The following is an 18513-nucleotide window of genomic DNA, read 5'->3' on the forward strand; positions in this document are numbered from 1 at the left end:
AAAACCTGTATCAAGTAAAATATGTCTAAGCTATATCAAGGACAATTTTCTTGTAAGTTTAGTGTTGTTATTTCGTTAATGTAAACAGAACATGTTGTGAGGTGTAGGTCTTGTATTTGTCTATAAAATGTCACTAGTATGTATAGGGAAACATTTATTCATTCATTCCTGTACAGTTTTGAAATTGTACAGAAAAATCATTGTTCACTGTTACAAATGTATTTTTATTTCAAAATGTCATGATTATCTGAATGTGCTGAATCATATCTGCTGCTTTTGCCATTTATCTAATCCATTACATCAATCAGAACAAGTGGAAACAAGCTGTAGTCTTTCTTTGAAGTTTACAGCAAGTCATCTGTATTATTCCTTTATAATAATCCTGCTTTTACGCACTAATTCTCTCTAAGCTTTTTGTATTGAAAAATTGTGTTTTACAGCCAGAAGAAAGTCACCTCCTCCTCAAAGACCATCGTCTCCTGCTAGCCGTGGAATACCTCCTCACCACAGACCTAAAAGTGCTGTTCTACAGGTCAGAGCTGGAACTGAATGGTTGGCTGGAGGACGTGACCTTCACTGGGAAAAGATGTCACAACGACCTAGAAATTCACATGTCCCTGGATGGAAAGATGGATTACCAGATAATTTTCAGAGGCCAAAGTCAGCTGTTGCCAATAGGACATAGTATGTGTATAATTTTGAATCAAAGTTCAGTTAAACTAATATTTACACAATGGTAAATCTGCTGCACACAATTTGCAGCAGATAGTCTTATCCTTTTCAATCAATCAATCAAGCACTCCTTACTTGTTAGCATAATGATATCAAATTGAATATTTGTATGTGATTAAGATTAAAATGATACTTTAACCCAAGTTATTTTTGTTAATGAAATGATTTATTAGTCTATATGTATCATATGTGTAAAGTTATTTTTTATTTCAGTAAAAGATCAAGGGCCTCAACTCCTGTCACACCATCATCACTTGCATATGATAATATGATACATGGTAAGATAGAATAGGCTGTAAAAAAAGTCAGTCAAATACAAAAAAAAAATGACCAATATTCCTATAAATTTGAAAGTTTTATTTTCATTATAGAAAAATCATACAAATTACTTCTTATTGCAATCTGATTGAAATACAGATCTTGTGTTCATATTTCACCTACAAGATTCTGATAACAATCAATTCTACTTTCTGTTTCAAAGACCTTTAAGGATTGTTTGGTTCTTTCTTCAATAATGCAACAAAAAATGGAAGCTTCTGGAACAGAAATTTGAATGAAGTATTATAAGATCTTTCTATGCAAAGCACAGGATCTGTACCTTAATCAAATTGTGATTATTGTTCAATTCAGAAAAATAAAAAATTATTTGCACATTGGAATATTTATTATTGTGTATTTATCACATTAAAATTTCTGTTTTAACCATGTAAATATGATTCTTGCTCAATAGCTGACCAATCTGTTGAAGTAGACGAAGACATGAAAATAAAAACTTTGGTATGGAATTTACTGCTTTGGTTTGGGCATTGATGTAGATGCATTTTAGATTGGCATTGGTTTATCCTTTACCAGTTAAGATAGGGTTTTGGCACTATACAGTTTATGGCAATGGCAATAGAGGTTTATGGAAAATCACATTTTTTTTTTATAAAATTTTCTTTTTGTTGTTTTCGCCATAGATATTATTTTAATAGCATTTCTTTTTTATTTTCAGTTTTGTTATAAAAGATTTTATAATCTTTGTACAAAACCTATAAATAGTACAATTCGAATATTTTAAAGCTTTATGAGTAGTGGTGCCTTGATAATTATCTATTTTTACTTTCTTTGTTTATCTATTTATAGTTTAGAGGAGAGGGGTTGTTTTCCAGTTATAAGCTTTGCTCTTTTGTCATGTTATTTTTCTCGAATTGATGTTTCAATTTAATTAGATGGGATATGACCATATTTGAAATATTCCTGGAGGTTCAAAATTTATTGTTGGTCAAAAGTCAACATGTAACAGTCATTTCAGCCACTTTGCCAAACAAATATGCTAAAGAGTTTGAAACCTTCCACTATTTGTAGAGGAGCTACTTTTGAGCTTTTTTTGCTTTCGTGTTGGCTTTATCACAAGTCTATTTGACAATGGTATCCTAAACATTCAGATAATAGTGTACAGCAAGCAATATGGCCACCATTATACAAGCTGCTTTATATGGGAAATTAAAACCTAAGGTACTTGAAGATGATACTTTTAAACAATGTTTTAACATAAAAGAGGTGTCCAAAATTCCCCATTCAATTCAGAAAAATGTATATATGCAAGGTGAGAACTGGGTTATTTATGAAGCTTTTCTTTATGTATAAAGATGTCCATTTATTTTGTATTTTTAGTCTGTGAATGTTGTAAGTAGCAGATGTTTTGTTATTTTTTTACGTATAAGTTTTACCTTATTCTTGATAATCTTCTACATATACCAGTTTCATTGATAACCAAGTGAGCAGAGATTTTAAAAGTCTTTGAATAAAAAATAATTGAGAGGAGGAAAACTTAATAAGTAATCACTATGTCCGACATAATTTCATTTTTCACAATTTTCTTTGTTTTTGGGGTTAGAGAGTTTATTCTATCTGAAATTATTCTTAAACTTCATATTGATCAGTTTGATGAATATTTAGGATATTTTTTAAAAGAATTCACTCACTGTGTTCTTAAAATCAATGAAAACTGGTATTTGATAACTTTTAGTAATTTCACATAGAAATATCACCTGTTATCCCACACTAGTATAGCGCTAAACAGTGGTCGTTTCAGAAAGTATACCTATTTGTGTTGGTATCATATAAAATAAATCCCAATGTTTTAACGCTAAAGTCATACCAAAAGTAACAATTAGACAGGCTCAGAAACCTGTGTGATTTATCATGATTTTATAGGAATTACTTTTGTTTGTTAACAATCCATGTCCAGTTTTAATTCTTTTGCCTGTAAATGAAATGGAAAATGCAAATTAATTTTATCATATAATCATTTTTAAATGGTTACCTGTATATTATTTCTGTTAATGCATCAAACTAGTTTTAAATAAATTTTGCCCCTCATAGTAAAATTTTGTTTAGCGCTCTTGAGACAGTATTTAAACATCTTCCCTTTATCATAATAAGGTTTATTGGTAGCCAAGTTTTGATAGTATTAGGACCTTTCTAAACGAAAGCTGACAAAGATAAATTGATGCATATGTTTGAAATGCTGTAGAATAAACCACTGTTTACATGCTGATAAACTTTTAAGCTTACTTAGAAGTCACCACTTATTAATTTACTGCACAAAACAAATATAACCTACTTTTTCTTATGTACATAAAAGTCTTTAAACAATGTTTTGAGAGTGAGAAAGAGATCAGAAGTATGTAAAATGATATGTACTTGTACATGTACTTTCAAGAAAGTAACATCAAGTGTGTGAAACTATGAATATATTCTGGTCCTCAATTAATAAGTTACTAATCATTTATGTTACACCAAGTTCATTTAGTTCCTTGTGTTCACACAAATATAATGATACCCACACTTTAAAAAAGTGGTGGAGGGGGCGATATACTGTTTTGACCTGACAACAGTAATGAACAATGGCCCTACTGAATAAGTTTATTTAAAGGTTTGGTTAGCATTCGAGGTGAATGCCGACTCAACATTTTTGAGGTTTGAATATTAACATAAAAGATTGCATCTGTCTGTCCTGTGAAGTTTTGTCTTCACATCTTTCTCAGGAAATACATTAATGAGTCACAGAACTGAGACGGTGAAAAACACCTGAATTGACAAATGATTTGGGGTACCTGCATCTATTTCATTGGTCAGGAGTTGGAACCTTTGGACTGACCGCTTTAGGCACAGAATGTGTGAAATACTGTAAATTCAGAAATTAATGCAAGGTTTTTATAATCGCGAAAAATGCTTCAGAGTTGTTAACGCAATAATTGAAACTCGCATTTTGAAATATTTTGAATGAATTAAACAGGATTTTTCTAAAAAATCGTATAAATTAAAATCACATTTAAGTCAAAAATCACAAAATCGCAATTATAAATGTGCGCAATAATTTCTTAATTTACAGTAGTGTTGTAAACAAAATTGTGCATTATACAGTTCAGGATTTTGATTTTGTAAAATAGTTTCGAAAATAATTATGTGAAGTGTACAGTCCAGAATTTAAATTGTATTAAATTGTGTTGAAAACAATCTTGAGTAGTATGCAGTTCAGGATTAAATGTGAACATAATGGGAAATTTAATATAAGTTAAATACTTTCATATTTCAGCAAGTAACAGTTTTAAAGCATAAATTTGAATGGAAGGTACTTTATAAGTTTGTAATGGGGTAGATTTAGTTGTAGTAGGATACAGTTTAGAGGATATTTTTAGTTCTTTGCATATCATGACTTGTTTTTGCTGGATGCACAGTATATGCTTGCAACAAATCATTATCATCATGACTAAAAAATACAAGTGGAAGTAAAATGTTGTACATTTTTCAAATTTTAGGTGTTGTAGAGGGCAGCACTGAGTAAAGTCAAAGCATATAAAACCAAAATAAATACTACATATTACAATAAGCTTGACATCTTAAAATCTTGAGACTTGGTTTTCAAATACAAAGGGGGGAGAGAACATAACTCCTTTTATAAATTAAATTAAGTATACTTTTAAATCTTCAAAGAAACCATCTTAAAGTTGTATATTATTCACCTGATTTTACATTATAAAATTAATTAATAAGACATTTTAGAATTGATTTTGAAATTATAGTGAAGTTTTGCATATATGGCTTTCCTGTATAACTATTCATAAAGCTTTTATTTTAGTATTCTGACCATTTGATGTGTGTTGTTTATATTGCAATTTTTAAGTTATTAAAATTTGACCTTTTTATTTGTGTTTAAAATTTTCTATATATAAATATATTCCAATTAAACTATTCTTAAAGCTTACATTTGAGTATTATGACAATTGAGGGGTGTTGTCTTATTGGTAATTTAAATTCAACTTCTTATATATATCTTCTCTGTAAAAATCTTTTAAAGCTTACATTCTAGTATTCTGACCGTGGAGGGTGTTGTCTTGTTGGTCATTTTTAATTCCATTTTGTTATTTGTGTTTATATGTGGAAGGAAATGCTTTATTAGATAACAATATTTAAAATTCCATTGTTTCAGAAAACTGATATTTTTCGATTGTAAGTCTTACAAGTTTGTATTAATTTTATGGTATATTTTGTCATGGACAGCACTGGTTACTGTTACAAGTTGTTGTATTTATGCATGATAATTACATATTATGTTGGATGTGGGTTTTGGATAAGTGTTACAACTATTTACACATTTGCTCATATTCACCAAGGAAGCACTGGCATTTTTAATATTATCTTCCTTATTATAATTTATTAAATAACATTTTTTTCCTTTTGCTGCAAACTAAGCAGAATGTTTTTGAGGGTATAGTTTTATATATGAGCTGAAAGGTGGGAAATTGTCTAGATAAAAAAACACACTTAAACTGTATGTAGACACTTGAATGTTTAATGCAGTGGACCAGTATTATTAAAGAGTCGAAAGGTTGTCAGAAAGATATTATACTAAATACCATAACCTTAATGCACATATAAGTTTGAAATAGTATTTTTTGAAGCACATTTCACATCTAAATAAAATCTTTTCAGAAGCATAAGTAGCTCAAACTTAGAAGTTTCCCATAGTTTTTACTGAAAGGAAAAATTTCCCTCCATTTGATGTTTTAGGCAATTCATAAAATGATTTTACTCAGAATTAGTATCCTGAATGAAATATAAAAAAAGTCAAGTTTGAGTTATTAGTTTTTTTTTAGATTTGCACAAACACTAATAAACTTTTCCTTTTTTTCCTCACTAGGTTGGCGTTCCCCTCAAGGCTCCCTTCCTGAATTAACTGATCTTTCTGATTACTATCACCCTCATCAACAACACCTTTCACGGATGCTTGGTTCATCACCACAGATAGGCCAATCACACTTCTATAACCCGCCACCACAAGATACAGTTTATAGGTAGAGCTAGTCACATCAATAATGTTGTGCCATATTAAATCATGACGCTTTTTGATACTGACAAATTTGCATTTGAATTTTTAAAGGCAAATATAAGTGAATAATAATAATTTTGTAGTAATGCTTGCATTATGCCTCATAGTGTTAATTTCATTTGTGATAATCACTGTTTTTAAATATCAATTATTCATTTCTTATGCTGCATTTCATAGTTTTATATTTGAATGTGATTAAATTATAGCTTCCTATTTTGTATGAGAAACTGTTTTAGATACAATAGTCTTGAATCTGTGAGAAACTTTAATTGAAAGCCTTGAGTGAGCTTATATTTGTTTCGAAATTTTAGTTTCATTTAATAGTTATGCTTGCTTAAATTGAAATTCATCATTAAAAAAAATATTTTGAAATATAAATATTTAGGAAAAACATGACAAATTTTAAATTGCTGTGATTCAAAGTTCAAGCAACATGAAACCATAGGGTATTTGTGCACAACATTAAGGTCACATTCGACCAGATGTGTTTCTTAGCTTAACCTATTGACATTGTTAACTTGTGTTGGTGTGTGTCTGACTGTGAATTCTATGGTGTAGGGATCTGTACCGAGTGCTGTGCCTTTGTCATTTCTTCATCAGATAGTTTTTCATTATCAATCAATGGTAAGCATGTTTGTAGTATTATTATATCAATATAATTCAGATTATTCTGCAATACTTCTTCTTCTCTGTATTAGCTTCCTTTAAATAGGAACACCTCTAATATATATATTATTAGAGTATTTGGGGTAAATTTTGTAAGATTTTTTTTTTTTTGGTTGTATGTAGATAACTATGTACAGCACACTATGTAGGAGGTTTACTTTCATTTATATGTTGTTTTTATATATATATATATACAGACTGTTTTATTTTGTATCTATTTTTTTTTTTATTTTTTTTTTTAATATAATAAAAGAAACGTGCACCATAGCAGTGATCTGGAAGGTTTTTTTCACTATGGGCCCAGGGCCCCTCAAAAATAAATTCAATGGGCCATTTTAAAAAATAATGGGCCATGTTTTCAAATGAGTGGGCCATTCGACTTCTGTAAAAAAATAAAAAGTATCATTATTTTCTCATGTTTTGGAAAAGAGGTGTTGGTACAAGTTTACCTTTATGATTTTAAATAATATTGTTCCTGTGATTCTGTAATTTCAATGAATAAACAATAACTTCTTCCAAAACGGACAATATTAAAGATAAACCTTTATTTACAATGTTTAAACTGTTACTGTTGCCTTGGCTTGTTCATGTTCATGTTCTTTTTAACATTAAATTAGGGTCTTCGTCGATTTCATACTCATTCTAGACGTTCCGTTTTAGAGGACATTCAGGAACGTCCTCTGCACTTCTTGTGTTATTATTAATACTTCATCAAGATGACAAGAATAACAGTAGAGAGTACCATTAATTGATAGAACAAAACAATAATTCGCAGAAGTCATGTTTACAAAATAACAAAACGAGCCGAAGACCAAAAAATGACAAGGACAGTTAAGCGCGTTTTATGGAGACAAAAACTATATTCATAAAAAGTCTTCAGGGGTTTTCAAACGAAATAATAGCAAGCTAAACTAAATTAAAAGATTATTATTAGAGTTAAATCTCGTCTGTAATAGCCAAATTCACAAATGTAAAGTTGTTTATAAAAAATTATATCATGAATGATGGTTAATTGCGTTTTTTGGGTTATCAGTTAAACCGCATGGTTCTAATATTCTATAGGAAAACACCCGAGACGTTAAACCGCATGGTTCTATTACCATAGGAAAACACCCGAGACATCCTAAAATATATAGGTGCTCCTATGATTGGAGGAACATTATACAGTTGTGTACACACACATGGCGGCACGGAACACGATCGGAAAACTATCTGACGATATCTAAACGTTTCGAAACGATGTGAAAAATATCGTGCGCCACGTGGGCGCTTACATTTGTCACTCTATGAACCATTTCTGGTGAATATGCGCTATAGGCGCAGGGCGCACGTCCTTCCCGATCACTGCATAGCAGTATTTACATGTGAGGGTCTTATATACATGTTTTTTGTTGTTTTATTTGTTTGTTTTAAAACTTAAACATCCAATATTTAAAAGTTGTACAAAAACAAAATAAGTGTCTATAATGATAGTAGTTATATATATATAATTCTATTTTTTTATAAAAGGATAGTGTTATAGATTAATTTTCTAAAAATGAGGTTACTTAATTATTTTAAAAGGAACAAGTATGTATTTTAAAAAGTAAAAATATATTTTGCATCAATTTTAATATGATAAAATATCTCATAATAGTGAACATCAATTTTCTTGACTGGTGATGTGGAATTTCATTGATAAAAATTATAATCTTTTATCTAATTAAAAAGCTAAAAAATTAAAAATAAGACAGTCATTAAAAACAAAGTTCTTATTCTTAGGTTCAGTATCATGTAATAAATTTACTTTGTTTTAAGTGGAAAATGTGGTTAAAAATATTTTGGCATCATATAAAATACAATGTAGTTTTAGGCAACAATCAAGAACATTTTATTTAGAAAGCATGATTCATTGAACTTCTTAGAACTAAAAATTTCATATCTAGTTTTTCATTTTCTATGCTGCAAAATGCATTTTTTTTTATACAAAATTTCTGACTAGTAATCATATGAAGGATTGAACTATAAGGTTAAATTTTATTTTTCACAAGTACTGCAAAAAATTCAACCAGACTGTTATGATGCAGATTTCAAAATAAAAGATGAGCAAAATAATTCTTTTCAACCTATACAAGAAGCCTCTCATTTTTTACAACAGTATAAGAGACAAAATACGGAAAAGTTTTCAAAAAGTTAGTTAGATCTGTAAAAGTATGTTCTTGAAATGAGCTTTAACTATATCAGGTTTTGGCAAAGACTATGAAACTGAAAGGATCTTTTAAAGAAACCATGTAAAGCTTTTTGAGGTGAAGTAGTATAATCTAGAATTTAAAAAGAAGGGAGATACGGCTTAATTTACAGAAGCTTTTGAAATATAAGTTTGATGATACATCTCCTAACATTTCAACATATTTGTACATTCTTGGCTTTCAAATATAAACAAAATGAGAAGATATGGTATAAATTGCCAATTATTTTAGGTTTGAGCATTTTTGAAGAAGGTAAATCCAGCAAAGGGATTAGGAGGTTCAAAACTTCTTAAGTGTTATTTTAGTTTTCTAAATTTCGAGTGAGACCCTTTAAAGATAATAATTGTCCCTGGTAAAAAATACTTTTAACAATATTTAAGAAACAGTTACAAGGTTCAATAAGATGCAATTTCTCAAATACTTCACTTTGCTGACTTTGAGTTTTCAGAAACTGTCTGCACATTTTCAGAATAACAGTTGTATTATGAATTTTACCCAAAATATTTTGAATCACAAATATTTGAAGTTTTTAGTTCACCTGGCCCAAAGGGCCAAATGAGCTTTTCTCATCACTTTGATTCTGGCGTCGTCTGTCATCCTAAACTTTTACAAAAATCTTCTCCTCTGAAACTACTGGGCCAAATTTAACCAAACTTGGTCACAATCACCATTGGTGTATTTTGTTTAAGAAATGTGTCCGATGACCTGGCAAACCAACCAGGATGGCCATGGTGGCTAAAAAAAGAACATAGGGGTAAAATGTAGATTTTGGCTTATAAATCTGAAACCAAAGCATTTAGGGCAAATCTGAAACCAAAGCATTTAGGGCAAATCTGAAAGTGGTTAAATTGTTTATCAAGTGAATATCTATCTGCCCTGAAATTTTCAGATGAATTGAACAACTGGTTGTGGAGTTGCTGCCCCACAATTGGTAATTTTTAAAGAAATTTTGCCATTTTTGGTTATTATCTTGAATACTATTATAGATAGATATATACTTTAAACAGCAATAATGTTAAGCAAAGTTATATCTACAAATAAGTAAACATGACCAAAATGGTCAGTTTACCCCTTTAGGATTTATTGCCCTTTATAGTCAATTTTTAACAATTTTCATTAATTAAGTTAAAAAAAAAAATTTTTTACAAAACATTTTCCTCTGTAACCAAATGGCCAAGTTTATTATAGATAGAGAAAATTGTAAGTAGCAAAAAAGTTCAGTTAAGTAAGATCTAAAAACACATCACCACACTATTTTGTCATGAATCCATCTGTGTAATGTTACAACATGCACATAGACCAAGGTGAGCGACACAGGCTCAAGAGTCTCTAGTTAAAGTTTGACTCTGCTCATGCATGAAAATACAGCTGGTACAGATATTTTATGATTTGTATATATATATTTTTTCAGCACTCCCCCCTGCAGTCCTCGTGCCAATAGCCCTATAAAGATTCTACACTGCATCATTGAGACAGAAGATACAGCACTCTGTTCCAGAGCACAAACTCCTACTCTACAAGATGTGCCAACTTAATAATACCTCATCAATTCATTATGATTATCTTTAATCTTTAATATTATCATCAATTTGTTTCCTGTTTTATTGTGGTAATTCTTCATTAAAGGAAAAATTTGCAAAAAAAATAAAATTTGATATTCTGTTCATCCTTGATAAATAAGCATATTCCAAAAATATTAAAGGTTTATTGGACAAATAAAAAAAAAATGATTATCTTGTATATGTTCAAGCACTTAAACTATTAAGTTTATGGATTTTTTATTTACATTATTTATATTTTTGTTAATAAGTGTGACTGTCCAAATTGTGATATTGAATAGTGTGACATTAAATTTCAGTATCTTTATTTAAACCATACTGAGGAGCTTTAATTATGTATTCTAAATTGTTAAGTCCATTTTCTCTTTTATTTAAACCATTATTCTCTGTTCTTTTTGTTTTAGTACCCTCTTAATTAAGATCCTATTAAAATTAGGGGTCACATTGTGAGCCCATTTTTCTGTATTCTTTTTACCAAAACCAGACCTCATTGCTTTGAAAATATGAAATGAAATTATACATTCTCTTTGAATGTTTTTTATATATTTTATACATTAAAATGTGACAAATTTCATATTGGTAGAATAGATGACATTTAATGTTTGCCAAATAATAATATAATGCTTTTATGATTGGAAACAATTGTACTAAATTTTGGTGGTTTATATATTGCTGCATGTTAGTCTTTCAGAGCATTTGTGTAAGGCATTACAAATGAGTTATAATATGTTGAATGAAATTTTTCTAAAGATGTTTAAAGAGTCTTTTGCTAAAATAAATACTAGAAGCAGATGCATTACTTAATGTTTGTCTATTTATGTGTGTGTGTTTATTGTTGATTAATTTCTTGGTCAGATATCATGACCATGTATGTCATTTGACTTTTGTTAGATTGATATATTCATACATTGTGCATACACATTTTTGTGTATAGATATATACACATGTTGTTGTTGCTTTTATATGTATATCTGATGTGTCAATAAATTTTACATTACAATTTTATACAATGATTCATTCCGTCCACTTTTATGAGATGCCAAATATTATGATTAACGAATTAAGAAATGTTTTTTTTTTGTTATTTTCTGTTAAAAATTGTTTTGTCCATTTTAATGAACTCTTCCTGAATAATGAACATTAAATGTTAGATTGCAGTGATTACTTGTTTACAGCTAATTTTGTATGGCAAATGTTAAAGTTCCTCAAATTTGATGATAAAGTGTAAGCAGTTTGTTAAGTTTAAGAATAATTACATTCATGCTGTATAGTATATCCTCTATGAGGTGGGCTTTATTGAATCACTCATCTATATACTACATTAAAAATGTTTTATAACTAATGCATCACAAAACTGAAATTTTGTCAGAGGCTGTTATAACGTTTTCACAACTCCCTAAATGAAATTGAATTGATATAATTGAATATATTTCATATCTTACACGGAAATCTTCCAACAAAAACCAAATTTCAATAAAATCCACCTGACAGTTTAGTAAAATAAATAGTAGCTTTCCTATAATATTATGATTCTATTGAAAGAGATCACTGCTTTCATTTCCCTTGATATCCATTGACGAGGAGTTTTGTTGAACCAGGTCTTGCTTATGTTTATGTGATAGTAAGTTTTATTATATTTTATAGATATATTGAGTAGTCTATTTTTTTTTACATTGTTGATATGGTTACATGACATTTATGGGATCAAACAAATAAATTTATAGAAATGTTTTTGAAATTTGTTGAATTCTTGAGGTTTCCAATAATAATTGAGGAGCCAAATTTAGTTTGGTGACTGAGTATGTAAAACATATAGATACAGTCATTACAACATTCTTATTTTAAAACATTGTCTTAAGACTAAACTTGGTTTAGCTTATTACATCCCTGTTCTAACTGAGTAGGATATGATTGTCTACATCTGTATGTCTTTCAAATATTTCCATTGCATTTCTATCAGCAGTTACAAAGCCGAGTTTGTGTTATATGGTATAAAATTCATATCAGTAGGCTACACATTATTACACATTTTCACATCAATTATGATCATCTTCTTCCTGTTTGATGCATACATGATATATATGTAATTTACATTGCTTTATATTTTTTCACAATTTGCTTTACTTCAATTCAGAGGTTCTTGATATTTGGTTCAAATGTTTCACATTTGTAACCTAATTAATTGCAGACATTATATTTGTAACTGAATCGTGACATTTTTTCAGATAGGTCACTAATCTCCATGCCTTCTTATGTGTAAACCTGTTTTAAATGGTTACATACACTAAACATGTATGTAAGAAATTATAATGCATTTTCTCATAACATACACATTATATCTTGATATTTGATATCTGTAAGTAAAAATAACATAATAAAAATACCAATATCCAAGGAAAATTCAAAAGCTTATACGAATGGAAAACAACTGTCATATTCCTTACTTGGTACAAGTATCGCCTTATGTAGAAAATGGTGGATTAATCGAACAACTAACATTAACTACTATTCACATTGGCTTACACATGTATTTAATTTTATTCACAAGCAAGAAAAAAAAAGTTTACACCAAAACAAAACGGTTCGATCTAATATTCTGTAAGTATAAGCAGTAACTAAGCCTCTAGTTATTTATACTCATTGCTAGTAACTAATAAGTGACAATTCACATCCATTTTAGTCATAATTGGGAACCGATTTGTGGATATGATGAGTGGTTGACTGTTTACATATAGTCCATAACAGTTAACTAAATGATGGAATATTGTTACATATGTTCCATAACAGTTAACTAAATCATGGAATATTGTTACATATATTCCATAACAATTAACTGAATCATGGAATATTGTTACATATGTTCCATAACAGTTAACTAAATCGTGGAATATTGTTACATATATTTCATAACAGTTAATTGAATCATGGAATATTGTTACATATGTTCCATAACAGTTAACTAAATCGTGGAATATTGTTACATATGTTCCATAACAGTTAACTAAATCATGGACTATTGTATCAACTGATAGATTTTTAATTTATATGCAGTGCTTAAAAGTCACTGCAAAGAAAAGTAAAGGTTAATATGGAAATTTCAAATTAAATTTTTGTTGTAAAGTTAGTTGCCAACAAATCTTCATTGTCAAATTGTATGTGCAAGTAAGAAGCAGACTTTATTTTTTTCTGATGTTTTATTTATTTTAATTTCAATGGGGTTAATAGAATAAAAAGTCATTGCCAAACTTAGACTAATTCAGTAAAGGGCATCATCTATATTAATATATATCAGAAGGACCTGCTTCTTTTCATTTTATTCAAAAGCATTGATACGAAGGTGCCTCTTAAGCAATGAAAAAGTCTTACAAACTCATCCCAGACACCAGGATTTAAATAGCTTATGCCAGAACAGGACTAGTACATTGAAGGAGACATAATGTTTATCATTGGTTGAAAATACGAAGGAACATGTAAAGGACCTATGGTTGTTCTGAAGTTCGTTTTTGTAAATACTGCAGGAGTGTATGTTGAGTTTAAAAATGAAACTTTCAATATATAATTCCGTTATCGAGCAGTTGATGAAGTGTTAGTTATGTTCCTCGTGCATGGCTCCGATTACTTACCCGAATTAACATACCTGCCATCTCACTATTTGCGGGGGATTTCCCCCATGAAGGCTCCCAAATGGAAATTTTTAAAGAGTTTGTCCACAATTTAAACAAAACAATAAATTTTACAATGGCTATAGACTTGTAAGCGTATGAAGAAGCCAAAATATTTGAAGGCCTCCTTGATGGTTTTGTAGGACTACAAGATCCATCTTGCACGTAAAAACCCCATGAGCATTTTGAAAAGTTGGCAGGTATGAATTTAGCCTTGCACTTTTTAACTCTTTAATAGTTATATCAGCGCTTAATCGTTAAGTTAAGTCTTTCGGATTTCAAATGGTCTGACCTCGAGCATCACTGAAGAGACATTGGTTTTTTGAAATTCCCATCTTGTACGGGGAAAATGTTACCGTTATCGTTATTACTAGCACTTGGTCGATACCTCTGCTTGGAGACTTCGTCCAAGATTGTATCACCAGCCAAAAAGTCAGTACTTTCGTACTGGCATCAACATTGCATATTGTTTTATGTGCTGTTGATAACATTTTGAAAACCAATTTCAATCCAGTAATATATATGTATTTCCCTCATACATAGCTCTGATGACTGAATTTGGCCTTACTCTTTTACCCTTTAATTTTAATATAGCTCTCCATTTGAATAAAGTTTTGAATTTCAACTATTATGACCTCACTGAATAGACAAGATTATCAACATGTGCATCTGGTGCAGTTAGATTTGTATTGTTATGGTAATTATACAATGGAAAATTGCGTTTTTTTTTGTCATGGAGTCGGACAGCAACATTTAGGTCTTTGGAGATTTTGGTCATAGAAACATTCAGATTTTTTCGTCGAGCCTGCAACTTTAGTTGCAGAAAGCTCGACATAGGGATAGTGATCCTGAGGCGGCGGCGTTAACTTACTTCTTTTATAGCTTTATATGTTAAAAGGTTGAAGACATAGATGCTTCGTTCTTTGTATGTAGATGCCTTATATTACGAGGTTTCCGACTGTCACATGTCCATTGTCCTTGACCTCATTTTCATGGACCAGTGACTACTTGAAAAAAAAGTTCAAAATTTTTGTAATGTTAATTTCTCTCTTATCTTGAGTAATAGAGTAATTATACTAGTATTTGGTATATACGTACCTTGCAAGGTCATCATGCTCGTCAGACTTTTTATTTAACCGTAATGTGTACAAGTCACACCTTACAACCCCTACACCAAATATATAGACAAATTGCTTATAGTATCTGAGATATGAACTTGGCCACCAAAACGTTACCCTGTTTACTGATTCATCTATAAAAGTGCTTCGAACGCATTTAAATTATAAAATGACGTTCTTGTAATGTCGTGAGTACACATCCTTGGTAAAAAAGACTACATTGGTTTTCAGCTGATTGGCATCGTCGTGATTTCTTTTTGAAATTCCAATCACATTCCTACCACGCTTTATGTGAAATAAATATATATTCTGGCATATTCTCTTCTTTTTTTTTTTACAATACTCGGCAATGGTAAATAAAGGGATATCATCTCTTATGAAGAGGATATTATAATGCGACGCTCGATTTTTCTTTACTGATTTATGACCTTACATGAAAAAAAAAACTAAACATAAAAAAATGATTGTTGTCAAGATCCCTAGACAGCCGGTATTAATACTATTGAAACTGAAAATAGAAAAATATGAAAGCATGCTGCTCCCCTCGGTGTGGTTTCAACATTAAGTTGTGCGGATTTTTGATTAAGGTCAATTTATGTAGAACCACTAATATTAAGTCAATGATATTTGGTACGCAGTTGTTTCAGTATTTTTATGAGTTATTTCTATGAAGATTATTTGGCGGTGTCCACTCATGGTCTTTTGCTTTGTCTACATGTATAACTTTGTGATAAGGTCATGATATTTGGGTAACAGTTGCATAAATATTTGCACCTCTTTTCCGTTAGGATTTTTTGGACCCGATAAAGTCAGGGGGTCACTAATATAACATTGATTGATAGATCACTTTGTTACTACAATATAAGAAGCTGTTTATTTCGTTTGTTTAGTTTCAGAAATGACTAGAAGAACCGCTGTTTCAATGTACATAGTTCAGAAAACGATTACAGTAGATGCTACATATTCATGTGAACATTTCATGATGAAATAAAAATGAATATAAAACAATACTACAAAAAAATCTTTTGTAATAAAAAAAAAAAAAGGAAGCTATTGAAACATGAGTTCCAAGATTTGAAGGTAAAACTATCCTTCCGCAAATTTTACAGACAACACAACAAGTTTGTTGAGCGTTACTCAATATCTTTTTTTTACAGATAACGATGGTTACTTTTCGATCGTTTTTATCAGAATCATTTTCTCTTTTCCTAAAAAAAAAACAACAAAATAATTCTTTTGTAGTCTATTTTGTGTACTACTGTTTATCGTAATGTGGTACGGGCGGCTTGTTTTCGACTCTTTTGGGATCTTTAGTATCTTTTCAACTGCACTTTTATTTAATTTATTCTTAGATTATAGCGTTGATATATTATGCAAGAATCTGTGTTAAATACATTTGAAGCAGATGCTCGAACCCAATCCTCTTAACATATTTGATACAACATAAAATAATAGAAAAATTAAACAGCAACGACAAGTTCAAACTGCAAGCGATTACAAATGCAGAACAAAACAAAACAAAAATATAAATCCTATTTTAACAGAGCGTTAGAAACGACACATGTTTAACGGATAAAACACTTGCTTATGCATTTTTTTTATAAAGAGTAAATTACGTTTGAAGAAACTAAATGCTGGTGAACAATACTTCTGGAAGGTATGACTTTTGTTTCTTGCTTGTTTTTTTTTTCATTTAAGTTTCTTTTTATTGTTTTTATACAATTGTGTGTATATCAGTGTCATCATTTCTGTAGCCCAAAAAGTAAAACCAATGTTATTGCTGGAAAGACACGTTGATTTCAAGTGCAAAAACTATCTGTACGAAAATCTAATATCACTTAAATGCTAAGGACAATTCAAAACGAAAAGTCCCTAATCAAATGGCAATATCAAAAACACATCAAACGATATGAACTTATTTCTTCAGACTAACTCAAATTGTTATAATATAGCTGTTTCTTTTATTTCCAAAGGATATTCTGTGAACGACCGAAATAATTATGATCTTATTTTCATTAAAGACCCCATATTTGACATTCATTGTCGATTTTAATCAATTGTACGATTAAGAGTCATACTTATAGACTTTCTTTGAAAAGAGAGGCTAACAATACTAAAAGAACATTCAAATAGTTTTGTTTTGAACCAAGCTTCATCGTCAATCTCTTTATGTAAGGCAAGATATGTGGCAGCCTCAACTGTCTCTATTGTACTCTTTATCTCAAGTTTGAAGTGATAGATGTATCAATTTTGAACTATCTGATAAGAGAACAGCAACTATATAGCGGAAAGTAAAGGGACAAGTAAACAAGAAGAGGGCAGTTGGTTCCCATAATATTTGCCATTTGATTAAATTCAGAGCACCAGCACGACATCATAATGTACCCAAATTATTTAGAGAATTTGATGAACGACCTTTTATAAGACTGAAATTCGTACTCCAACAATACTTCCCGTACTTAAGTCGTAGAATACTAAACTTGCCCCTCTGCCCAGTCAACTTCAATTACCAATATTTCGTAACATCTTTCTCTATTGAATATACATAAAATAATGCTCCACACAGTTATTGATGAAAAATCTATAAGCATATCAAATGAAAGTGAAAAAAAAAACTGTCCTGAGTTGGTACAGGCATGTTCTTATGTAGAAAGTGATAGCTCAATCATGTTATTATAGCTTGCTTAACCTCTCAATTGTATGAGTCGCGTACAATTCCATCATATTGACAACAATGTGTGATCAAAAGAAGAAAAAAAACATTATAGGGAGCATTGTCGAAAAATTGAGGTACAGCAGTCAATACTGTGTTATGATCTTATCACTTCACAACGAACAACTATGTACACAAAGAAAAACAAAATGAAACCGACTACATACTTGTTGCTAGTTTGCTTCCACAATACGACCTTATTATATGACAGATCCAATGCCAAATGCAAAATGGTCTTTTCATCGATTTACATGTCCAAACAGTCTGCTACTCAAATTCTAGTACAAATAAGGCATAACCGGATTAAATAATGATCTTATTAAAAACGCCGTTGATATTAGACAAGGTGGTTATCTTTTTAACAGAATCTAATTATGATATTACCTTTTAAAAGTATCATCAAAATCATATAATATTTTACAAAATTGTAAAATATAATGGCGGTGTTCGTTCGGCTA

General features: G+C 30.1%; 1 protein-coding gene across 1 annotated transcript in view; it reads left to right on the forward strand.

The window, feature by feature from the left end:
- Positions 1 to 12293, forward strand: part of LOC134693391 (uncharacterized) — an 81599-nt gene extending 69306 nt beyond the window's left edge. Inside the window, exons 30-34 of the mRNA XM_063554228.1 lie at positions 441 to 684; positions 946 to 1010; positions 1463 to 1509; positions 5210 to 5229; positions 10415 to 12293. Coding sequence (XP_063410298.1) covers positions 441 to 684; positions 946 to 1010; positions 1463 to 1509; positions 5210 to 5229; positions 10415 to 10538 — 500 coding nt within the window. The 3' untranslated portion in view covers positions 10539 to 12293. The remainder of the gene's footprint in view (positions 1 to 440; positions 685 to 945; positions 1011 to 1462; positions 1510 to 5209; positions 5230 to 10414) is intronic.
- Positions 12294 to 18513: the final 6220 nt, after the last annotated feature.

Source organism: Mytilus trossulus, chromosome 1, assembly GCF_036588685.1.
Source record: "Mytilus trossulus isolate FHL-02 chromosome 1, PNRI_Mtr1.1.1.hap1, whole genome shotgun sequence".
Lineage (NCBI taxonomy): Eukaryota > Metazoa > Mollusca > Bivalvia > Mytilida > Mytilidae > Mytilus > Mytilus trossulus.